Source organism: Oryza glaberrima, chromosome 4 (assembly GCF_000147395.1).
Source record: "Oryza glaberrima chromosome 4, OglaRS2, whole genome shotgun sequence".
Taxonomy (NCBI): domain Eukaryota; kingdom Viridiplantae; phylum Streptophyta; class Magnoliopsida; order Poales; family Poaceae; genus Oryza; species Oryza glaberrima.
This window is the reverse complement of record NC_068329.1, coordinates 10,080,445-10,106,870: the sequence shown is the minus strand read 5'-3', so window position 1 is coordinate 10,106,870 and position 26,426 is coordinate 10,080,445. Positions and strand designations below refer to the sequence as shown.

The 26,426-nt window shown below is 41.1% G+C and overlaps 1 protein-coding gene and 1 long non-coding RNA gene across 2 annotated transcripts; both read right to left on the bottom strand.

Moving 5' to 3' along the window:
• Positions 1–12,937: 12,937 nt before the first annotated feature.
• Positions 12,938–15,124, bottom strand: LOC127772020 (uncharacterized). The gene is made up of 3 exons (XR_008017260.1): positions 14,910–15,124; positions 14,723–14,811; positions 12,938–13,131 (listed from the first exon to the last, which is right to left on the bottom strand). It is a non-coding gene; the product is annotated as an uncharacterized LOC127772020 (long non-coding RNA).
• Positions 15,125–16,306: 1,182 nt separating this feature from the next.
• On the bottom strand, positions 16,307–19,977 carry LOC127770753 (wall-associated receptor kinase-like 6). The gene is made up of 4 exons (XM_052296561.1): positions 19,043–19,977; positions 18,208–18,684; positions 17,623–17,775; positions 16,307–17,547 (listed from the first exon to the last, which is right to left on the bottom strand). The coding sequence occupies exons 1-4, from the start codon at positions 19,920–19,922 to the stop codon at positions 16,307–16,309; spliced, it is 2,751 nt and encodes a 916-aa protein (XP_052152521.1). The 5' UTR covers positions 19,923–19,977.
• Positions 19,978–26,426: the final 6,449 nt, after the last annotated feature.

The following is a 26,426-nucleotide window of genomic DNA, read 5'->3' as shown; positions in this document are numbered from 1 at the left end:
TTTTTCAAGTTTGTAATAATTAAAACTTAATTAGTCACACGTTATTATTATATCATTTTGTGTGAAACACTTAATCATTATCTGCATCCTTATTTTCAGGAGATTCAAACACCACCTGACTCTAGAGTATTCTACCATTCACCAGGATTTTTCACTCATCTTCGATTCAGATCTGATGGCAGCAGTTGAATCCGTGGCTGCATCCGACGGTCCTAAATATCCGATGACGTGGTGCTTGGTGGTGGTGAAGAACTTTAGTATTTTCACTACTTTAGATACCAGCGGGGGATAACCATGATTATTTAACTGAACAGTAACAGGTAAGCACAGGTGAACTAAACAAAGGTGCACTTTATTAAATAGTAACAGTTTCAGTATAGGAAAAAGCACGAATTACCCCCCGAACTATCGCGGTCATCTGAATTACCCCCTGAACCATAAAATCGGATATTCTTCACCTCCAGCTATGCAAATCGGACGAATTACCCCCTCGACCCAATCCAGAGCGGTTTTGTCCCACTTGGCGTACATGTGGCAATCCAGCAGCATTTTCTTTCTTAAAAAAATTATTGGACCCACCTGTCATACTTCTCCTTCCTCTCTTCCTCTCTCTTTATCTTCACTCTCTCTCTCTCTCACGGGCACGGGCAGCGCAAGAGGAGCAGCGCGAGCAGCTGGCAGCGAGCGATGGCAGTGGGTGCGAGCGGCTGGCGGCAAGGGGCGGCGGACGGCGGCGGGCTAGCGGCGAGCGGCGTGCTGGGGTGGACGAGCGGTGGGCGGCGCCCCGCGGGAGGAAGTGCGCGTCCTTGCCTGTCTCATTGAGGTCGAGGGAGTGGTGGTAGGAGATCTTGTGGAGGAGGTGGAGGAGGGAGACCTCGTGGGGGCGGAGCCCCGAGGCGGCGCCGCCGGAGCGGATATTGTCGATGGTGATGGCGGTGGACGTCAGCTTCGCCAACACCATCTTCTGCGAAAGTGGCGGCTGCCGGCGGTGGGGGAGGAGTCGAGGCCGGCGGCGAGCGGGCGGCGACTGCGGACGCCGCGGGGAGGGCGGGCGAGCTTCGCCTCTGCTGCCGGCCGTCAAGCGCATGTACCTCCTCCTCGGTAGTCGACCGTCCGAGCGCGTGCACGTGAGAGAGAGCACCTGTTGCCGCCGCCGCTCCTACTTTCGTCGCCAACTCAGTTGGGAGAGGAAGAGAGAGAGGAATAGTGGAATAGGAGTATGATAGGTGGGTCCCACATTTTTTTTTATAAATAGAATGCTAACTGGATTGCCACGCGTACGTCAAGTAGACTAAAACCACCGTGGATTGGGTCGAGGGGGGTAATTCGTCCAGTTTGCATAGTTGGGGGTGAAGAATGTCCGGTTTTATGGTTCAGGGGGTAATTCGAACGACCGCGATAGTTCGGGGGGTAATTCATACTTTTTCCTTCAGTATATATAAACACTAGTAATATGCCCATGCTAAACGCTACGCTACAATCTTATTTGTCTTAAATAATTTACAAAACTTCATGTTAGCAAAAAAAATATTATTATATGATCTGTGTATCTGAACTTTTATTGAATTCATGTAGCACATCAAATATATTTAACGTAAAGTATAACACTATGATATTGCGTAGACACAGTAAAACTTTACGAGACTATGATGTTGCATAGGCACAATAAAACTTCATGAGTGGCGTGCGTATGTGTATACATATCATCCTTATATTCCTGCACGTGGTTGGTATTTTATACGGTCTATATGCCCTATATTTCTATTATACAATGAATGAATTAAATATATATTTATTTAAGTTGTATGGACCAACCATCTTAAAAAATAGAAAGGAAAAAATTTTATAAGCGTATGTATGCATTAATGTAATATAGACCGTAGTTACAATCTCAAATCTGTACTCCTTAAAAAAAATGTTGTACTTCTCTACTTACTTTAAAAAAAATAACAGAGGTGCTTCCATCGTCCGTAAAAAAAGCGGACCAAAAAAGAAAAAACCAAACATATCCGATTAAAAAAACCGGCGAAAAAAACCAGAAAAAGAAAAAAAATCAAACGTAAAAAAGGGGCAATAAAAAGAAAAAAAAACAGATCGGTCCGATCAAAAAACCGGAAAAAGAAAAAGAAAAACCAAACGTAAAAAAAAAGGCGATAAAAAGAAAAAAACCAGATCGGTCCGATCAAAAAACCGGAAAAAGAAAAAAGAGGAATAGTGGAATAGGAGTATGATAGGTGGGTCCCACTTTTTTTATAAATAGAATGCTGACTGTATTGTCACGCGTACGCCACGTAGACTAAAACCACCGCGGATTGGGTCGAGGGGGGTAATTCGTCCCGTTTGCATAGTTGGGGGTGAAGAATGTCCGGTTTTATGGTTTAGGGGGTAATTCGGACGACCACGATAGTTCGGGGGGTAACTCATACTTTTTCCTTCCGTATATATAAACACTAGTAATATGCCTATGCTAAACGCTACACTGCAATCTTATTTGTCTTAAATAATTTACAAAACTTCATGTTAGCAAAAAAATATTATTATATGATCTGTGTGTATTTGAACTTTTATTGAATTCATGTCGCACGTCAAATATATTTAACGTAAAGTACAACACTATGATATTGCGTAGACACAGGACTATGATGTTGCATAGTCACAATAAAACTTCATGAGTGGCGTGCGTATGTGTATACATATGATCCTTATATTCCTACACGTGGTTGGTATTTTATACGGTCTATATGCCCTATATTTCTATTATACAATGAATGAATTAAATATATATTTATTTAAGTTGTATGGACCAACCATCTAAAAAATAAAAAGGAAAAAATTTTATAGGCATATGTATGCATTAATGTAATATAGACCATAGTTACAATGTCAAATCTGTACTCCTTAAAAAAAAATTTTGTACTTCTCTACTTACTTATAATAAAAAATAAAAATAAAAGGTGCTTCCATTGTCCGTAAAAAAACCGGACGAAAAAAAAGAAAAATACCAAACATATCTGATTAAAAAAACCGGCGAAAAAACCGGAAAAAGAAAAAGAAAAACCAAACATAAAAAACAGGCGATAAAAAGAAAAAAACCAGATCGGTCCGATAAAAAATACCGGAAAAAGAAAAAGAAAACCCAAACGTAAGAAAAAAACGCGCGATAAAAAGAAAAAAAACAGATCGGTCCGATAAAAAAATCCGGACGAAAAAACCGGAAAAAGGAAAGAAAAAACAAATATGTCCAATCCAGAAGAAGGGCGAAAATAAGGGAAAAGAAAAACGAATCCGACTCCGTCTACGAGGTAAAAAAAAGGGCGACAAAAAATAAAAAAAATATGTCCGATTTCAAAGAAAAAGGAATTATATGTGACACGGTTAAAAAATTTCTATCTCTATCTCTACTACTTAACAAAATAAAAATAAAAGGTGCTTCCGTCGTCAAAAAAACAAGCGAAAAAATGGGCGAGCGAAAAAAAAACCGGGAGGAAAAAAGGGCGAAAAAAATAATCCAATTCCGTGAAAAAAAGGGCAAAAAAAAATAAAAAAAGAATCGGTCCGATTCTAAAAAAACGAAATCGGGCGAAAAAACACAGGAAAAAACAGGCGAAAAAACGGAATCCGATTTTGTGTAAAAAAGGGCGAAAAAATAAAAAAAGAAATCGGGCGAAAAAAATCAGGTGAAAAAACCAGGCAAAAAAACAAATCCGATTATGTGGACGTGGTAAATAAAAGGGCGAAAAAAATAAAAATGAATCTGTCTAATTTGATCAAACAATGTGACTTTGATTTTTTAAATTAAAATCCGTTGGATAAACTCCTAAGTAGACTCGAAAAATAAATTCTAAATCATATGCTAATTCATCAAATTAGTTTCGGTTCTATCTATTTGTTAATATATCAAATTAAACTTGATTTTTACCGATTTGAGATTTTCAAGGTGTCACATTATCGAACGGTGTTTTTCCCGTTGCAACGCACAGGCACTATTGCTAGTACTTAAAAAAATTGAGAAATTTCCGTCATCCGTGCACGAAAAAAAGTGCGAAAAAAGTTTCTGCCCGATTTTAAAAAAGTACGAAAAAGGATTTCCGTCTTCCGTGAATAAACGAAAGAAAATTTCTGTACAAAAAAGGATTTCCGTCTTCCCTAAAAAAAAAAGGGAAAGAATGATTTCTGTACGGGAAAAACAAACGCGGAAAAAAAGTGCGAAATTTTTTCCCGATCCAGAAAAGAACGAAAAAAAGGTTTCCGTCTTCCGTAAAAAAAAAGGAAAAAATAGTGCGAAAAAAATATTTATGTCCGATTTAAAAGCAAAATCCTGTCGTCCGTGCGGTAAAAAACAAGAGCGAAAATTTTGTTCTGTCCGATTCAAAAAAATAAGCGTGAAAAAGGGTTTCCGTTTTACGTTAAAAAAGGGAAAAAATAGTGCCAAAAAAATATTTTTGTTCGATTCTAAAAAAATAGTAGGCATAAACCGGTCCTCCCAAAAAAGGTTAGTGGGAAAAAAAAGTTCCTGTGCAACGTTAAAAAAAAAGAATATCCGATTCCATAAAAACAGATTGCTTTTTCAAAAATTCCTAAAAAAAGAGGTTGGTGGAAAAAAAACCAGTTAAAGAAACCGGTTCAAAGTAGATTTGGAAACTTAAAAGAAGATTCAATTTTCTCCTTTCGAATTACTTTTTTTATTCATTCAAATTATCATATATCAAAATCAATCTAAAGAGGTCAAAGTTTATATAAACTGCGCGAGAAAAAAAATAGCTCCGAAGAAATTGTTAGAGTAAAAACTTTATAAAAAAATAACATCCGACTCAATGCGTGGAAAAAAAACCATTATTTCTTCGAGGAAACCGTATGATTACGCGAGAAAAATATCGCCATTTATAAAAGAGCAGATTTGAAAAAACCGTGTGACTCAACGCGAGAAAAACACCACCGTTTATTAAAAAAATTGGTTCGGCACTTGTGCAATGTAAAAAAAAAAGTCCGAATTTAGAAGAAAAAAAAATCATCCGTTTCCATGAAAAAGGTTCGTAACGTTTGTACCATCCATCGTCTACCACGTCGATTTGGTTTTTTTGAAAGCGTTGGTCGAATATTCTCACAACATCTGGAACTAAAGTCAAGTCTTGCTTGGGCCTTTTTTTTGTCTGAGCATGAGATCAGATTGGTTCCATCGATTTTTTTCATCTTCTACACGGCGGCTTTTGTTTACTCATATATTCTCCTGTATTCGTGGCCCTGCTGTCTCTATAGGCAATTATTATACTACTATAGCTACTATTCTTTATAACATATTGTATAGAAATAATATTAAAATTTTAGCAAATACTCCCTCCGTCCCAAAAAAATCCATTTCTAGCATCCCGAGGTGGAATTAGTAGATAGTGAGAATGACTAAAATGCCCTTAATCATTGAAAAAAAGTAGTAAGAGTGATAGGTACGTAAAGGGTATTGAAGATATAAAACTTCTTATTTCATGTGTTGATGGTAGGTAGAATAGTAGAAGTTGGTTTTTTGTGGGATAAAATTCAAACCTTAGAAGTTGAGTTTTTTTTAGGACGGAGAGTATGTTTTTAACTGATATTTAGAGAAGAGTGTACGGTGGCTCTATTTTGTATAGAATTGACCATGTGAGGCAGTGTAGGATCTTGATTGATCCTATTTTTAATTGCAAGAATGTATTGAAAGAGTATTTTAAATTATATGCATGCTGTCACATGAATAATCTAATTCTTTTGGGTAAAGCAAAGATCGCCATCATCAAGGTTAGGACATTAATTGAAATGTTCCAATATTCCTTATAATGTCTTAGCTACAACAATCAATACAAACATTAACATTATCATTGATATGGTTATTTATGAAAAACATATATTATCATTGAAAATTTTCACCCGTTGCAATGCATGAGCAGTTTTGCTAGTGACAATAAAAAATTGAAAACATTTTCATCGTTCATGATAACGAAAAAAGGGCAAAAAAAAAACATGAAAACAAGAAAAAAAAAGTCTGATTCAATTTGTAAAAAAAAATAAAGAAGGGCGAAAAAAAAGTCCGATTCAATGCGACCTAATCTATAGCTCGACATTGAGCCCAGTTCTCTTCATTGAGTCTTTTAGTGCCCCCAAATCCCTCAAAACAATGCCCCAGATCCCCAAATTGAAGATGAACATATTCCTAGATCATTATTTCAGCATATGAACACATTCAGATCCTCGAGCTAAGAAAAATAAAAAGCATGAATCATTACTCCTGCTTTTGTGTGGGAGGGAGAACGAGAGGGAGCAGCATCGCCATCGTACCTTCCAGATCCACCCATCCCCGACCTCCACACTGATAGATCCATGTAACATCCTGAAAATTAACTATTTTCTAATCCTGCATCATGCCGCTTCTTATGTTCTTAATAACTTTTTAAACCTAGGAAAATATAATTAGCGAGACTTCCTAAATCTAACTTGTATAAAATCCCTCTTTGATATTCAAAAGCTTCTGTGATTTTCATTTAAAATTTATCTAGAGTATTTCTTGATTTGGTTTTAATCTAAAACCTTCTTTTGTCTAAAACTTCTTTTATTTAAATTTATTATGAATTATGGTCCAAGAAACCTTCCCATTCCATTAGAATTAATTGTTAACCCATCCTTTAATCTTAAACCTATCCCTAGTTTTTGATCTAGCCGCCAATTCAATTCCTGTGGCTTAATTTTCTTCTCGGCACAAGAATAATATTATTGCAAATAATTACTCTTGTTCTAAGAAAATAGATTTTATCCTTCTCATCCAAATCTCTTATTAGCCACAAAATATTTCTCTAAACCTGTTAGAATGCGCAGCCCGGCCCACCAACCGCGGGCCACGAAGGTCACATTGGGCCTGCTCCACCATAGGCCCAACCGAAGCCACAACTTTAGGTCCTAGGCCTACACAATCCAAAAGATTAGTCTGATGGGTGAGGACCGCTCTCACCTTTTAAGTCCTGCTCCCCCACCATCAATTACCGATGTGGGACTAAACCCAACAATCTCCCCCGTCACACATTGGGCCCAACAATCTCCCCCGTCACATCAACCCATGTGACCCCGAAGACTTGTTACCTGGCCTCAGGCCCAACAATTTTCCCCGTCACATTAACCCATGTGATCCCGAAGACTTGTTATCTGGCATCTCCACCATGTGACCATGTGACCCATGGAAATTGTTCTGGGTTCCAAACCTTGGGCTCTGAAACCACTTGTTAGAGTGTGCAGCCCGGCCCACCAACCGTGGGCCATCCAGGTCACATTGGGCCTGCTCCACCACAGGCCCAACCGGAGCCACAACTTTAGGTCCTGGGCCTACACAACCCAAAAGACTAGTCTGATAGGTGAGGACCGCCCCCACCTTCTAAGTCGTGCTCCCCCATCATCAATTACCGATGTGGGACTAAGGCCCGGTTTGTTTCAGCTTATGATTATTATAATCTAGATTATTAAGCCAGATTACTATAAGCTGGATTATAATAAGCTGGCATAGAATAAGCTGTGAGTTGTTTGTTTGTCTGAATTATTGAAGACATGGATTATTGGGTTTGAAAGGCTAAAGTCTATAATGCACTCAGCTATCTGTTCGATTGATGGTATAGGTGGGTAATTTTTCTCAAGTATGTGGGGTAGTGGGTCTTTAGCCACTCAATAATCTGAAAAAAGCTCCTCTAGAGCAGCTTATCATATTATAATAATCTGCTATAATAATCTACTTGTTTGTTTCAGCTTACTCCTAATAAGCTAGATTATAATAATTCTAAGCTGAATCAAACAGTGCCTAAACCCAACAAAACCCATACCACCTATTTGTGGGGGTAAAATCCTATTTATTCTCTCTTTGTTTTCCTACCACCTTCCCGGAAATATATCTAAATTAGGAGCTCTATTATTCATAGTATCATTTCTATTTGAGTGCTTCCCAGATAATTTTCCTCAATCTCCATTCTACCTATTGCACTCAAATAATTTAGAAGACCCTTATCTTCAAGTTCTTCTCCCCATATAAACTCCTTTCAAACATAGCCACCCAAATCCCATCTAAAATTTAGAAAACCAATTCTATTCAAACTGGGCCGAAACCCTTTCCCTCCTCCAGCCCAAGCCGGCCCAGCCACCACAGCCGGAGCCGCTCCTTCCTCCTCCCTGTGGGCGCCGCCACTGTGCACGCCATGGGTGCGCCGCCGCCGTGGTTCTCGTCCTGCTGCCGCCGTCAACTTGCCGACCACGCCAAGTCGTCGCCGTGCCGTGCCCTTCTCCTCCTCCACCCAACTCCGCTGCAGCCGACGCGTATGCGCGCCGCCCTAGCCGGCCAATGGAGGCACGAGGCCGGCGCCGTGCTCCTGTTTGTGCCGCCGCCGCCGTGATTTGCTCGCCCTCCTCCTCTGCGAACCGCCATCGGAAACCGACCTTCGCACCCTATAAAAGGATGACGAGGCCGCTCTTTTCCTCCACACCCTTCCGAGCTCTCTCTTTCCTCTCCATGTCCGGCCATTGCCGCCACCGGTCGATCTCCCTCACCGGTGCATTACCGGCCAAACCCTTGCGCCACCAGCTTCGCCTCGACGAGGCAAATCCATTCCCCAACATTCCCTTTCCTTTCCCCATTTGAACCAAGCCACCCTGGCCACCTCTTCTAACCGGCCGAAGCAAGCTTTTACGCTCGCCGTTCCGGCCTCCTCCCCCATCTCCTTCGCTGGCCGACCACTTCCTCGGATGCGCGTCGACCGGGAACACATTCCGCTGCCTACGTTGCCGCCTTCCGGCCACCGGAGAGCCGACACCCCGTTTGCCCTCTCCTCTCTCTTCTCTCGGCTCACTGTGAGGCAGAGAAAGAAGAGAACGAAGGAAGAAGAAAGAGAAAAAGAAAAAGGAAAGGAAAGGCTGACAGGTGGGCCCCTGCACAGTAACTCTTCCTATTTTTCCTATTTAATTCAAATACAATACTTTAGAAGCCTATATCTCTTAAACCATAGATCCGATTCCGTTGAAACTTGGACCTAAATTCATATAAATTCAAACCCTATATTTTGATACCTAATTTGCTATTTTATAATTTTATTTGAATTTATTCAAATACCATTTGAATTTATATTTGCCTTTTCAAATATTTTCTTTCGTCCCAAATTACCCTTTCGCCGCTAAAAAGCCGCCGGTTAGAACTTTACGCCTTCCATGGGGACGTTCGCGGTCTACTAGTCCCGACGTCGAACCGTTGGTTGTAAAGCCCGGCAAAATCAAACCTAAAGTCGAAGTGCTGCTCCTGGCACCTCACGCCTCGATGCGTACGATGGTCGGAGCTTCACTATTCCCTCGACTTCCACAGCACGCCGCACAGTTAGCTCTCGGGCTCTGTGTGATCCTAGCCGCTCCGCCGCTACTCACTGTTGTCGGAGTAACACTTCCTACACAAACTTCCTATTCCTCTAGCATAACGCTGTCTGTTGACATCGGCTAGAGAAGATACCAAATCTAGTCGTTATGCTGTTCAACACTAGCATCGACTAGCACACAAGCAAACCCTAGCCGATACCTTTTTAGTTAAATTCCAGTTGTCATCCAAATTCCATACCCTCTACAATATCACCTATCCACCATACTCTTCACCCACCAGAACATATACATAAAATATAAAGCCTAGTCGATATGCTATCTTACTTCATAATCAACTCCCATATAACCAAACCCTAGGTATTATACTACCTAAACCTACGACTAACCAATACTAGCCATATATCAGCTGAACCAATTCAATTATCCAATATACGTCCTATCCTTTCAGCAACCAAGCCTTTACATAAAATATAAGCAACCTTAGTTGCTTGATCCCCTCTCCACCTTAGCCTCTAACACTTTAGAATCCTATATCCTTTAAAGGAGATATTTATACCCCCAAATCTAGCCCTTCTCGCTCTTCATTGCTTTCTTGCTATTTCATGATTTTTATTGAATTTGGTTCTTCCTCTTCTCCAGTAGAGTCTATTATATTTGGATGACAACTTGTGATATTTCAAGGATCGGATAATCAGGTTGCCTATCTCGGATTTATTTGCATTAGAGCAAGGCAAGTTAGTATTCCTCTCCTTTGAGCATAAATGACCTATATTCTATATTTCTGTTCTATTCATTAGCCACTCATGATTTTGAATGCATATCCTGAACATATAGCAAACCAGATATATGCTAGCTTTGCTTAGTCATGCCTAGTTAGACTGCATAAAAATATAATAAACTTATATTGGAACGGTACGGTAGAAATGGTTGATTTTCCGGGTGGCTAGTACTGTTCCAACCAACATAAGACTGCCCAAGTACTTATGAAGAACAAACGAGTACGACCACAGTTCTAGGATAGGGACAGACCTAGTTATTATGTTATTTAACAAGGTGGTACCTCTGTATAGTGGTTCTTGTTTAAGTCCTCGCGTAGGAGGAAAACTTATGCCGAGCAGGGCAATATTGTGATATTTACCGAGGCATGGGTAAATATTTGAGATAAATCGTGATATCACGAATTGTTTGTAAACCCTAATTGTGATGACATGGTGTCATACAATCAGTACTCTCTAAATACCCCGGGAACGCCAGAACTCCTCACGCTGCTGATAATGTACGTTTAGAGCGCATGTGGACTAGAGTTCATGAAACAGGTGTCACTATTGTTAGTAACCTAATGCTGGGCCATTACTAAAGCTGATGATTATCGGCACGTCGTGGGCTGTGGGTAAAGCATACATTTACTGCAGTAAAGTGAACACGAATCTATTCGAATAGCCGTACTCACGGATTTGAGCATTGGGACTCATATGGTATTTGGTTAGAAACTTAATTCCAAACTGTATTAAATATTGTTGCATTAAAATCATTACTGGCTCACTTCTTCTACATTCACTGCTTTCTGCAAGTAAATCTAGCCCTACTCAAATGCTACTATTTCATACATTCAAATTGAATATAATAGCTTGCTGAGTACGTTGTACTCACCCTTGCTTCAACCCCACCTTTTTCAGAGTCATTTCGGAGTTTTTGCCGAAGCTGGGAGTTCAATCATATAAGTTAGTCTCATTCTAATTTAGTTTTCAAGTATAGATTAGATTGATGGTTTAACTCTTTGCAAAACATTAGAGTTGGTTCATTCTATAGCTTCTGTTGTATTAGTTGGCTACAAGTTTGTAAATACCCATATATTTTGTAATAACATCTCCTTTGGAGCCTTATTAAAATGTATACAATAAAGATCCAGATTGTTGAACCTGTATCAATCTACTGATCCAGGGCTTGATACAGTCTAAACATGTCGGTTACCGAATCATTAGTTTTGGGACCCGATAATCCACTAGCCAAGCAACCGGGGGAAAGTGGAGGAGAGAGGAGAGGAAGGACGGTCATCGCACCTGCAACCCGCTGTCGTCGTAAACCCGTCACCATAGAGGTTGGAGGTGGCAAGATCTTGCGACCCCTGATCTCCACGCTGATGGATCCGCTGGTAAGGTCGCCGCGTCGCCTGTTGAGGCAGTAGCCGGCGGCGGGAGGAGTCCGGAAGATCGAGTCGCCGCCGCCGTCGCCTCAAGTAAAAGCCCAAGAGGCACGAACCTAGTGGTTGCACAGTCCAGTAGAAACATGCCTGTGTGCGTGCATTCCCCTAGGCTGGCAGGCACTCACGTGGTAGTAGGGTTTGGCTCTAGATCGAATCAACGAACCAGCGGCCGTTGGCGGCGTGGTCCGGCATTGCGGCCCTCGGCATCGGCGGCAGCGTACAAGTCACACAAATGCACATTCAATTTTGAGTAGATCGAACTCTCATTGGTATCACTCATCCCAGTTTACAATTTTGCAATTGTGACAAGAGAAAAACCAGAGAGACAAGGAGGCAACAAATGGTAAAAGAGTGTACTTGAATACGGCTGGAGCTGGTCCCTGGTGGCCTGGTCAGAGGTCGTCGCCTTCCTCAGGCACTTGCCGACGATGCTGCCGCTGCCGCTGCTAGTGGAGGCGCTAGTGCCAAGATGGTGGCCGGCAACCTCTGCCACCGACGCTTGCTGTCCCGTCGCAGCACCGTGACGCCTAAACCCACCGTGCTTTGTGCTCGCCGCGAGGCACCGAAGCCGCTGATCTGTGGTGAACCAGGATCAAAATGAGAACAGCAGCTAGCTCAGCTGGCAGGGAGCTAACAGGAGCAGCGTGTTGGCCTGAGTTCGAATCCATCCTCCTTAGTATTCTAAACTGTTCTTCTTTTTAAAAAATAAAATACCGGATATAATACTTATCGGATATATTAATTAATATAGTATAAATTAAGATATTAATTAACATAGTATAAATTAAGTCAGGATTGAATCATCTGACATCTTCAGTTCGGTCAAATATATTCCCAAAAATTTTCAGAAAAAAAAAACCAAAATTCCGGATCTAATACTTATCTAACTATTAAGTGACTAGTAACATGCCCGTGCTACGCAACGGTGGCATAATATTTGGTTAATAAATCATTAAATTTCATGAAAGTAAAATTAAATTTCTTAGAATCAGTCCAATTGAGCGGAAATTCAGTGCAAGTCATATAAAAATAGATTTAAGACAATGCAAAATTATCATATTGTCTGGAAAAATAATAATTAAGAACATCCGCAATTATTTATAATCACTTTAATACATATTTGAAGATAACATATGCCCACATAAAAAATTGATAAAGGGCTATTCCATTAACATGTGGGCATAAACAAGTAACCAGGTGGAGCAGGGCTGCTACAGCAAGTGATTGGAGCTTATCTTTCCCTGGGCGTTCGGTGTGACCAAGCAGATAGAAAGAGAACTTCAGAAAAGAATATCAACACAGATAGAATGAAATTTTTCTCTAGAAGAACAATACAGCTCGACCACAATGAGTAAATTTGAGGGAAAAAAAAAAATCAAATCTGCTCATAGATGGGGGCAGTAGGACGCGTGGAAGGGCTTCAATGTAACGGCAAAGATGTGAGGCGGCTATAGGTAGGACGGTGATAGTCAATACAGCAGGGATGCCAACCTACTTCTCATAGGGGAGGCTGTGCTCTCCATCAGTCTTCAGGGACGACGCAAGTCATCACTGTCGCTGCTGTTGATCTGCTGGATTGTACATTGAACAGCAACAAGATGAATTTCATGAGCATAAACGGTAAAATAATGTAGCTACATTCTCTTTCTGAATCTACCCAATTTAACTCTCTTGCAAAGTTGTATAGCCAATATTTTAAGCCATACTTTCCGTCTAAATAAAAAGATAAAAAGATAAAGTGTTGATCTCTCTGAATCCTAAACTTGAAAACAATATCGTGAGCCATAATTTCTTCCAAAAAAAAGTTACAACCAGTAGTATTTGGATTCTTTTTACTGTATATTGACCTAGCTACTATTCTCTGCAAGTTTAAGATTCAGCCCTCCGTCTTTAGTCCATAAATGTTCCTCTTACTATTTTATTCTCTGATAACATCAAGGATGTTGGTGTGGAACCTCAACATCCATCATACAGGTAGTGAAACAGAACTATCTTAATTAGATAAATAACTATATGCTTCTTATACCTACTATCTTAACAAGAAGGATAACTACATGCTTTCTATACCTCAATTTGTCACCAGAAAGCTCAATTTCTATTGGGTCCTGTATGAACTGTAGGGGACGATCCTGGGTGACAACCAATTGCTAAACTGATTGGTGAATAATGTGAATGGACCTTTTTTTTCATTCAGTAGGCAAGCCTCAGTTTTCATAAATGTGTTTTTAGCTTCCTTCGTACACTTTAAATGAAGATGCAACAAAGAAAAGAAAGGTTCATCATTATCCCCTTGTCCAAAATGCCAACTTTTTCAAATATGTTTTCCTCGTATTAGTCCAAAATGTTCTAGCTAAGAGCATCAGACAAAAACTTAATCAACGGTTGTTACCAATTCATGACCATGAAAAGGTTCGAGACGCAATCCAAATGACAAACATGAGATTTTGAAAAAAAGGAAATGGCCATGGCACATTTCTACTGAAGTAAGTATGTCTGTGGAATGCATGTAGCTATAAAAACCATTTGTTGTGATATAATATTTGATAGTGTACAGCTAACATGCAGTTAAATTCAGTAGTACTTTAGTGACAAGAAGAAATTTTTTACCATATCAAAAACCAAGTCCTAACAGCCAGTGTCGAGCATAATTACAGAACATCTGTCGGCAGCAAGGCAGAAACATTTTCTCCTTGCAGCAGGTATGGACTGATAGTTTCAGCAAGGTCTGCAAATACACTGATGAAGGGCCTAAATACTTTCTGAGAAAAAGTAGTTAACAAGGTTATTATTCTAATTTCTCTGCCACTAAATTCAATTACTAAAAGTCAAACATGATTTCTTCAAATCGGAACTAATTTCAACAAAAAGAAAAGCAGAGCATTTCTGAATCTAACACCTAACAGTCGAGTATTTTCTGAAGATCAGTTCAGGAGCAATCAATTAATTAGTCCCAATTCTTGCATGGATTAGGATCACATAGATGGTCCATAGAGCAAATCTTAGGAGCTGACCAATGTTCATCTAAGTTGACCACTAAATGCTAATGAACTTAAAAATCCTAGAGTGTTTTAGACTTTCAGTTGCCATGGAGTAAGTTAGTATCTGATAGAACTGAACTTGTGGCCACATATTTTGTGAATTTGATGGTAGTTCGCATACCATCGATGGTAAACAACCCATATGAGCACCAAAAGGATTCATCGCTGTGAGGATCACCACCACTGGGATTTGGGTCACCGCCAACTGGGCTGCTAAGAATTTGACAGTCAGGATCCAGTTGCTAAGAATTTGCAATAGCTCATAAAAGAACATGACAGCAAAATTTCCATTAGAGTAAGTTGCGTACACAAAGTACATGGGCACAGTGCACCTCCAGGTCGCCATGCCCTTAACATAAGCAATCTAGTGGCTGATGACAAAATTCCTCCTTGTTGTGCTTCTGCAAAGGATGAAGGAGAAGTAACATTTGCAGGAAAAGGTAGGCGTCCATAGATCCTATACAGCATATACATAAGACAAATGTTGAAAAAAATTCACTCAAAGATTGTACCATGCGACCGCCCGACACCGACCCCGCCACTACACCCGCTCCCAGGCGGCACGAGCACGACGCCGAAGCGGCGGCAGTGGAGGGAGGCACCGCTGGCGATGGTAGAGGGGGAGATGATTGAAGACGTCGACCCGATGATCTGACGAATACAACACTCGCTCCAATGATGTCCGCCACGGGATGGGGTGATTGGAAGCCGGGATTTGGGGGTGGATTGAGACGGGATTTTGAGTTGGGGAGGCGGCTGAGGATGTTGGGAAGAGCCGCGGCGCCGACATGGATGGAGGAGGTGCGGGCGGCTAGGGCAGGAGGAGATGGGCAGCAGATGCGGCCGGGCGCGATTGCAACAGGCAGATGCGGCAGGGAATCGGTGGTAGGTGGCGCGATGGAGAGGGAGGGGGCAACTCGAAGATGAGCGAGGGGGGCACGATGTGGAGGGAGGACGACCGGAGAAGGAGGCGCGAGTTGGGCGGGATCGGGATGGGGATGGGGATGCGGCGCAGCGAGGAGGAGGGGATGGGGGGCCGGGGAGGGCAATGCGGATCGGGGAGAGGAGAAGGGGTGGATCGTGGAAGATATCTCATCCGTTGATGTCCGTGAGAGCATCCTTCTTCGAACGTTAACCCTTTGATCTTCCATGACTTACCACCACCACTACGAATTTTTTAAGTAGTAAAGATATATTAATTAACATAGTATAAATTAAGTTAGGAATAATGAATCATCTGACATCTTCAGTTCGATCAAATATATTCCGAAAATATACTGAATATGTTGTACCAAGTACGTATAGATAGAATATAAGGAAGAATTGAGAACCAGAAATTCACATATATACGATGCATGATGCATCTCATACTTGGACATGGACCATGTGGATAAACATATTATTACCTTGGAGGTCCATCGGTTCCAATCCAGACAGTCGTCTTCTCCATAGAGATGTCACATATTAATTGCTGAAGCAATTAAACACATTTTATATAGGAAATCTCATCCATGAGAAGTTGAGTATTCATGTCTATTCCACCGGAATAAGTTTATAAAATTATATAACTCTTTACACAATATTTTGCCTTATTACAAGTGCACTTCAAATTAAAACGTGCAGTATTTTGAAGGTACATTATTTCACATCGTCAAGAGAAACAACAGGCATCATGGCGTAGCACAGAACTGGAAACTGAATAAATCTAGCGTGGTATAGTGGCAGATGACATAAACTCGTGCTCCAAGCCAGACTGATAGGACGATATAGTTGCTTTATTGCTCAGAAATTCAACATTTGAATTCTCAGTACTATGTTGGACTTTTGTCATAATAAAGGGATCCATCTCTTCCTTGTTTGCTTGAACAGTACGGTATGAATTCAACCTTTTGTTTAGCAAAAACTGTAGTGCCAACTCAACTTGCTTCATAGTAGGTCTTTCATCCCGGCGTAGACTCAAGCAATCTTCCGCAAGAGAGGCAACAGTGTTAATCTCTTCCTCAGTTGCTTCCTCAAGAACTTGATCAGCCACTATGTCCCTAATCAGCTTCACCTTTTTTTCCCAAAGAAAATAGTTTGACAAGTTTTGCTTCAAACCTGTTTCACTTGTAAAAATAGGTTCCTTCCTAAGTAGTAGCTCAATAAGTACAACTCCAAAGCTGTAGACATCGCTCTTCTCGTTCAATTGCCCAGTGTGGTAGTATTCTGGATCTAAGTAGCCAAAGGTGCCTTGTACATTTATAACAACATGGGTTTCATTAATGGGAACCAATCTCGAAGCACCAAAATCTGAAACTTTGGCTATGCAGTTTGCATCTAAAAGTATGTTAGCTGACTTCACATTACGATGAAAGACTGATACTGAAGCTGTTGAATGAAGATAACAGAGTGCTCCTGCTGCCTCAGTGGCAATTCTTAAGCAGTCATCCCAAGATAATTGAAAACTACTACTTGCATCAGCATGGAGAATTCCAAATAATGAACCATTTGGAATGAAGTCATAGACAAGTAGTGGGACCTCAGTTTCAAGACAACATCCAAAGAGCCTTACAATATTACAATGATTTATTTGAGAGAGGATGGCAACCTCGTTGATAAAATTATCAATTTCATCTTGCTTAATTATCTTTGACGTTTTTATGGCTACCACGCGTTGATCAGATAAGATTCCTTTGTATACCATGCCGTGCCCTCCACATCCGAGGATACGTGTGGGGTCAAAATTATTTGTCGCCTTTTCAAGCTCTTCCAAGGAGAAAATTTTTGTCTTGTCGCTCGCATTTTTGTCAGATGATATTAGTTGTTCTAATAGAAGACCTTGATTTTTTCGAAAGTAATTTCTTCGTAGTTGTATTTGAATGTCCCTTTTCCATCTACGAAGAAGAAGCATCCCACCCAATACAAAGAGTAGAACAGTGAATCCAACACTAAGTCCAATTACAATACCTAAAAGGATTTTATCACCGAATTAGTATTTTGTTTTCATGTAGTTTGAGAAGTGGAAAACAATTGAGAACATACCTATCAGAAGATTTTGTTTTTTTCTTGAGACACACTGCATAGTTATCACATCATACTCTGTTTTGTCTGGGCACTCCATGCAATGGTAACTCCCAATGTTATTGTGGCATATGCCTTTGCAGATGCCTGGTGTTTTCTTGCACTCGTCAACATCTGGAATAAGGAACTTCATCAAATTGAAATGCAATGTTTGAAACATGAATAAAATTACAAACATAGAGGTGATGGTCATAATAGTAAAATTCAAACGGTATTATCATTGGTAGTCTTGTTCCCAATAACAATTATGAGAAACTTTGCACCCATTAGATTGTCTACATTGCAAATTTTAGAGAAAAAAAGTTTGTTGCTTGTTGCAAAAAAAAAAAAGGGTAACCTTTGCCCACCACAACATAAATTCAACCGAGGTTTGAGGAGCCTCACTATTTTCTAGGATTATGCATCTCACTCCGCATTGTGCAACTCAATCCATTAATAAAAAATGCACTACTAGAATATGTAAAGAAACCTTAGACCAAATACTCTAGGGAGTGGTTGACAAACACTTGGGGATGACAAAAAACATGGCAAAGCAGAGTAGCATACCTTCACAACCATTAGCAACATAAGGATTTCCATGAAAACCATCCATGCATTTGCACCGATATCCAACATAACCATCAGTAGAGTCGACACCTAAACATGTGCTGTTTGCACTAACACATGCATATCGAGAGTGGTTCTTCTGGGCCTCTTGACATGTCAGATTGGCAGCAGCCCAATGCACAGAAACCACTGCTTCTCCAAAACTTGCATATAGGTAAGGCTCTCCTGATCTGTACATACTAAACCCCTGATCTTCGAAATATGAGGCAAGTTTGATGCCAACAAGCCCTTCTGCAAAATCTATGTCTGTCACAAGATGACCGCGGTCAAATTGGAGCGTAGAAGATGTCACATTTGTGCAATTGAGTTGAAATAGTTTTCTTGTAGCGCAGCCTTCCTCTAGCCCAAAAGGAAATGGAACGCTGATATTCCCACACCGTCGGGAGCAGTTTGCCTTTTGTTGAACTGGATGATAGCCTGCTTTCAGCGAACAAAGTTCATAACCACTAGCACTCACATTTAGTACTTTCCATAGTTAGCATAAACAATGATGCAACTAATCAATTATTACAGAAAGGTAGTGGACTTGAATGAAATGCCGAGCCTCACAAAATTTTGTTCGTTGAGATGAATTATCATACAATAATAATGTTTTGGAATTGAAATACATAAACGGTAAATAGGAGTGATACGTAGAAAATAGATCAGCATCAAATTTGCAACAAACATTGGAAGGCAAAACAGATTTATTGCAGACGTGTACTGGAGGAATATATATATATATATATATATATATATATATATATATATATATATATATATATATATATATCACCTTCGTCACGTGTGCAGCCATCAAGTACATAAGGATTGCCGACATAACCACTGTTGCATTCACAAAGGTAGCCAAGATCTATAGACATGTCCATGCATTCACTGTTGATGCTCACACATGCATAATCCGTTTGATTGTCCTTTGCGCTAGCGCACGTCGGTCGATTGTTTATCCCCCACAGGACGTTGGCAGAACTGCTAACTATGTTAATTCTGTTCCATAAGGAGCTTCGACTAGAGAGAAAACCTTCGCTGCTACTGCGGACGAAACGGAGCTGCAAGCTAGCAACACCTATTCCAACAGGAATTGTGCAGCATCCAGTACCGTTACAGCTTTGTTGAGCTACCGTTTCTGTGATCTCTTCGTTGGGGCAGCTATTTTTGCAGATTGCTGTAGTGGGACTATAGCTCTCGTTGTTGATTATATATGTGTCGAACTCGCAACCAGTAATGTTCAGAGAAGCATCAAAGATACTGAAAGAACTAAGGTTCCATGAATAATTGTACTCAGCAACGCCAGGTACCATAGGGATGGTGGCAGAAATGTTGACATCGATCCACTCCGATAATCCTACGTTCATGCTAATACTGGAATCTTCATCTCCGACGGCTTCAGTGGTGCCATCATGCAAGAAGAGCTTTGGAGGCTGAGTGGAGTTGTCACAGATGAGGTTGAAGTCAGGCTGCCGGAAGCAGCCTGCTCCGATTCCGAAGGGGTAGTGGATGCTCATCTGCCCACAACTCTTGGGGCAGCTCGCGAGCGTTGCCATGGATGGCTGGCTGTGATTCATCAGAGACGATGCACTTGCCAGCAGTATAGTAGTATCTAGTAAGGCCACAAGAATCACCGGGAGTATTGCTATTGCACTGAGGAGGTTCATGTTCTTTTTCTTTCTGGCGGTGGTCAGACTATCCTAGCTTTCAGAAATGTATGGATTATGAACACCACCTTTATACTGTTTACATTACAAATATACAGTATATATAAGGGTTTTTTTACTTCTAACACGTAGTAATAAAGAACGGCACACATCAAAATTGCCGAACTAAAAGGTAATATCTTTTTTTTAGGGGAAAAAGGTAATATCTTTCGTGAGAATATGACAGTTCAAGCCAAAATAATTAATCACGTACTTGTCAAAGTAGGAAGCTTGTATGCGCCAGCGTGTACGATTGGTTCCTCTATCATTGTCCCCACTCCCCAGTAGCACTTGTCTGTTAATTAAGTGTTGACCGTTACCAAGTAGACCATTGTGTGGACTGACTTAGCTTAATTAAGACCTGGCGTGTGGAGTTGTGGACTTTACTACCATGATCAGCCTGTAGTGATTTGCGCCCCTAAGGAAAAATCTGAAAGCTACTTCCTTTACAACGCTGTTGATTTTTCGTATAACATTTCACTATCTATCTTAATAAAAGAAATAAATATCATTTATTTCGTTGTGACTCATCTTACCATCAAAGAAATTAATGTATTAATTTTTACTATTTTCTTAATAAGATGATGTTAAATGTTATGCGAAAAATCATTGACGCTATAAATTTGAAATTGTAATACCCTGAAAATTCGACGACAAAAATCCAAACTCTAAGAATATGGATCTTCAAAAACTTTTTAAAATAAATTACATCATGCGGATTTTTGTTTGATTATTTTATTTGATTTCGACTTCGGGGTTTATAAAACGCGAAGAATGAATAATTAATTAGGAATGAACCAAGCAAATAATTGAAATTCAATTTAAATAAAGATTTGGTGAGGATAGAAATGAGTAAAATATTACCGCGACCATATTTATATCCCTCAGATTTAAAAGCGATGGAATAAGAAATAACTCTAGTTAAATTCAAGTAAATTACAATAATAATAATAAAAAAATATGGAATAAATTAATCTCAAATGGATCCATGGGTTGGAATGGCACAAATATTGAATATATTTTATTTATGCAAAAACTGGGAATTAAAGAATTAAATCTAAATAATAAATGGGCCAAAATCGGGTTAATAGAAAAGGGTCACTATTCATCGGCCGCCAGGTGTTCGACGAGGTTCCCTAGCCTAACCCTGCCTCGCTACCATGCCGACGCCGCCCCGAGCCCCGTGCCGCCGCTGCCGGCCGTCGCCATCACGCTGCCCCGCGCGCCTGCTGCTCGAGCTCCGTGCCGCGCCGCCTGTCGCCATCGCCGTCGCCGCGCCGCCGTCCCATCGCCATCGCCGCGCGGCCGTCGTGTCGCCGCGCCCGCGCCCCACGCCTCGCGCCGCGCACCGCCGCTACCGCTGTCGCCGTCGGCCGTCACCGTCGCCGCTCGCCCGTCACGTCGTCATCTCGTGCCCCGCGTCCCGCCGCGCCGTACGCCCATCGCGTCGCCGCCTCGCGCCCCGCGCCCTGCCGCGCCGCGTCGTCGTCACATTGCCGCGTCGAGCCCCGCGCCGCGCCACCCCGCCGACGCCCTGAGGCCGCCGCCCCTCTCCCCTCTCCCCCTTATCTCTTTTCCCCTCCTCCCCTATATAAGCCCTACTACTCCCACTCTTCCCCTTCATCCTCACCTCCTCTCCTCTACCCACTCCACCACGCCGCCGCCTCCACGCCGCTGCGCCGCCGCCTCCATGCCGCCGCGCCGTCGCATAGAGCCGCCGCGCCGCCGCCACGAAGCCGCCGCGCCGCACCGCACCTTGCGCCGACGTCGCCACCGTCACCGTCGCCGCCGTCGCCGCCACCGCCGTCGGTAAGCCGCCGCCTCCTCCCCTTGCTCGGCCGCCGTCGCCGCCCTGGGTAGCAGGGAGCCGAGAGAGGGAGAGAAAGGGAGAAGCCGAGGGAGAGAGAAAGAAGCCGGGAGGGAGGAGAGAAAGAAAAGAAAAGGAAAAGAGAGAAAAAGAGAAAAAAGAAGAGAAAAAGAAAGGAAGGAAAAAGAAAAAAGAAGGGGAGAAAAAGAAATGGGAAATAAATAGGAAATTAGAGGGAGATTAGGGAAGTTTAGAAAATTTAAAATAATTAGAATTTAATTACAGATTAATTATAGTCGTAGAATTGCAAAATTTAATATAAATTATGGATTATTCTTGGTAATTTCTATAAGAAATCAATACGCGGTAGTAATTTAGATGTAATTAATAACTAAACAAATAGATGAATTCTTATAGATTATTATAGACTATTTTTGGGTAATCCCTATAAGTAATCGATTCACGGTAGAAATTCGGATTTAATTACTAAGGATTTTACCCGTATATTATATTTAATCATTTAGTCATAGACTAAATTAATTCGTATAATATTTCTAGGATTTCGTCCGATATTTAGCTCGCGATTGAAATTTCTAACCTATTATATGGATATAGTGCTCGGGTAGATTAAATTAAAAACTTATGACAACAAAATATTTATAACCGCAAAATAGTTTGAATCGAAATTGGGTTTGCCTTAGTTCGCAAATAGTAAAGTTAATATAAATCGACTTTCGCATTCGACTTTCATTTGGATTTATTTGGGTTTTTACTTGAATTCTAACCGAATTCAAATCAATTTTCGCACATAACTATAGAGCCCGAGGGAGTTGCAGATACAAGTGAAGGCCAAGACCCGCAAGACTTTGAGCAAGACAAGTCATCACTATTCTTGAACATGTTGATCCCAATTGCGAAATTGTTTGTTTACAAATAAAATTGCATGCAATGATGAACATCCTACTTGTGATTATGCCATGCCTTGATTATTGTTTACCCTTAAATCCTTGTAACCATGATTTACGTATAAGTCCCTAGTCAACTATGACAAATGCTTAGAAATGCTACTCTAGATTTATGCATACTCATATTTATCAAATGCTATATGCTTGGGCAATTACCTTTGGGAAGGTAATTGAGATGCGGCATGTGGAGACATGAGCGCCACATTGCCATGATATTGATGACATGATTTGTGAAAGGAAAATGAAACTAAATAAATGTTTTCGATTGGGGCGGATGGAGGATTTGGGTGGTATCCGGAAAAAGGCTAGTGCCGTCCCTGGTCAATCAAGGACCGAGCCATGAAGTTAAGCATGAAACGACCCTCGTACAACCGCATTTCTTGTATGGGTATAGACCTAGCGGAATAGATAGCTGAGCGGAGGCAGTATCCATGCATAGTGGTTTCTTGATGTGTGAGGCAGGGGCTCTACGGTGGGGCAGCCATTGGTAGAACCGCGAGGCGGGTGTCTACAGTGGTGTCGCCATCGGTAGGACTGCCATGAGAGAATTTAAACATAATTATAACTTAATGTATGTGTGAGTCTTTCCTTCCCGGGTGCGCCAGAACTCCTCTCACTGCTAGAAACCGTGTACGCCTAGAGTGCAAGAGGATGTAAAGTTCATGGAGCGGGTACTGCCAATGCAAGGTTATCGAAAAGCTTTGCCGTGACGCGTCTCATGTGTTGGGACGAGGCTCATGTGTTGGGCAGTCGCGGAGTGCGGGTAAAGTGTACATCCACTGCAGTGTGAGTAAACCAAATCTATTCGAATAGCCGTGCTCACGGTTATTGAGCATCGGGACATGTATTACACTTGGCTAGTCTCTAAATTCTTAACCTGTGTGGGATGGGTTGTTGCATGACGAATTTTTTTTATGCTGTGGGAGTCACTTCCTGAGAAGGGGGAATGTGGACGTCCTCAGAAAACCATGACGACTCAATGGCAGGAAGCTATCCTTGGGAACACAATGGATGGTGGACAGAACCGTCGTTGTTTAAGTATGAACACTGGTACTAAAATTTGATCAGTGAATGCTAGGTCTTAGGCTTGTGAAAAGAATTACAAAACTGGCTTTACGCAAAAGAACCATAGCCATCCTTTGAATACCCCTATCATGTGCATTGTTGCTGTGATGGCTTGTTGAGTACGGTTGGTACTCACCCTTGCAAATATAAAATTAATCAGAAGCGGGAGATGAAGCTTCGGAGGATCCCTATGCCTACTACCAGGAGGGAGATGAAGACGATGGCGCCCAGTAGGTCTTAGTACGGTCATTGCCTGTGGCAATGGCATGCCGCTGCCTAAAATCCGCTGCCTTATCTAATTCTGCTTTTGGTTGTATTCCGGACCGCTCGGTCCGATGATTTAAGACAATGCCTGCAGGCTTATGATGTAATAATTAGCACTAGACTGTCGTGTATGTGCATTTGGTATTTCAGCTATGAACTCGTGTGTACCAGACTACTTGATCCAGGGAAATGGTACTGTTTACACGAATGATTCCTGTCATAAAAACGGGGGTCTACAGAAATGGAGGTAGTACGTCGTATCAAAACCTCAGAAATATATTTAAGAAGTTATAAAGTCCAATTAACTCATAACTAAAGTCTATTTATAACCTCAATTTTCGCGGGAGTAAAAAAAGCTCAAGATATTTTAAGGGTGGAGTCTCTTCAACCCTTAGCTATCAAAATCCAATAAACTTTTTTCTACATTGGAAAGGATTTGGATTAGTTTCGGTGATGTGGTGATGACATGTAAATATATATAGTCTTAGTCTGAAATGTTTTTCTAAAAAAATATTAAAATTAGCGGACAGCTTCAAACAATTAGAAACAAAATTTCGCTTTTATTAGGCAGTGTTTTAGTTATGACCTGTCGGTCCCATACACAAACAACCTAGGGAAAAATATATTCTTACGACAGGTTTGCAGTAACTCTTGTTCAACGTGTCTTCACTCATATATACAACCAGGTAATTCCCCACGCTTTGCTCCAGGAATTACTATATATGTATATACACACACATATATATATATATATACATATACATATATACATATATATATACATATATATATATATATATATACATATATATACACACACATATGAACCAAAGTGCACCTGCACCCAAAATCTACACCGTTGGTGCTTGTCACGTTTGGCACATGGTATATCTTCTAGCCCAAGATTTTTATCTCAATATGGCACTCAGCCAATAATGACAAAACGATGTCTATTATATATCCAGACACATCTTACGAAATGATATCTATAAATCCATTCAACATATGACGGCGCCTTGTATGACATCCCAAAATGATATATGACTCTGTTGATTTATTTCATCAAGTATATTAAGAAAATACTCCATTAGGCTAATCATAAATCTAGGCAAGCATATGAAATTAAAAGGGCCAAGCATAGAAAACACATGCCTTAAGAAAATGACAATCTCAGTTACAAGAAACACAAAAATCTTCGTGAACCGGGATTTTACACTTGAAAAAAAAGGGCATCAATACAGGACATTGGCATATGAAATTAAAAGGGCCAAGCATATAAAACACATGCCTTAAGAAAATGGCAATCTCAGTTACAAGAAACACAAAAATCTTCGTGAACCGGGATTTTACACTTGAAAAAAAAATAGGGCATCAATACAGGACATTGGAGTAGTGTCATTCACAAGATTTAAGAGTTCAACAATCGTTTGTACAGAAACAAGGCAATCATATGGTTGTCATCTCAGACCAAAATGAAAGGAGATCATATCTGTATAAAGATCATTCTGATCAAGCTTGATGTTCCAGCAAATAACATTTACAAATTAATATATATCTATACAATGAACCAAGCCACCCTCGCCACCTCTTCTAAAGGGCCGAAGCAAGCTTTTACGCTCGCCGTTCCGGCCTCCTCCCCCATCTGCTTCGCTGGCCGACCACTTCCTCGGATGAGCGTCGACCGAGAACACGTTCCGCTGCCTACGCTGCCGCCTTCCGGCCACCGGAGAGCCGACACCCCGCTTGCCCTCTCCTCTCTCTTCTCTCGGCTCACTGTGAGGCAGAGAGAGAAGAGAACGAAGGAAGAAGAAAGAGAAAAAGAAAAAGGAAAGGAAAGGCTGACAGGTGGGCCCCTGCACAGTAACTCTTTCTATTTTTCCTATTTAATTCAAATACAATATTTTAGAAGCCTATATCTCTTAAACCATAGTTCCGATTCCGTTGAAACTTGGACCTAAATTCATATAAATTCAAACCCTATATTTTGATACCTAATTTGCTATTTTATAATTTTATTTGAATTTATTCAAATACCATTTGAATTTATATTTGCCTTTTCAAATATTTTCTTTCGTCCCAAATTACCCTTTCGCCGCTAAAAAGCCGCCGGTTAGAACTTTACGCCTTCCATGGGGACGTTCGCGGTCTACTAGTCCCGACGTCGAACCGTTGGTTGTAAAGCCCGGCAAAATCAAACCTAAAGTCGAAGTGCTGCTCCTGGCACCTCACGCCTCGATGCGTACGATGGTCGGAGCTTCACTATTCCCTCGACTTCCACAGCACGCCGCACAGTTAGCTCTCGGGCTCTGTGTGATCCTAGCCGCTTCGCCGCTACTCACTGTTGTCGGAGTAACACTTCCTACA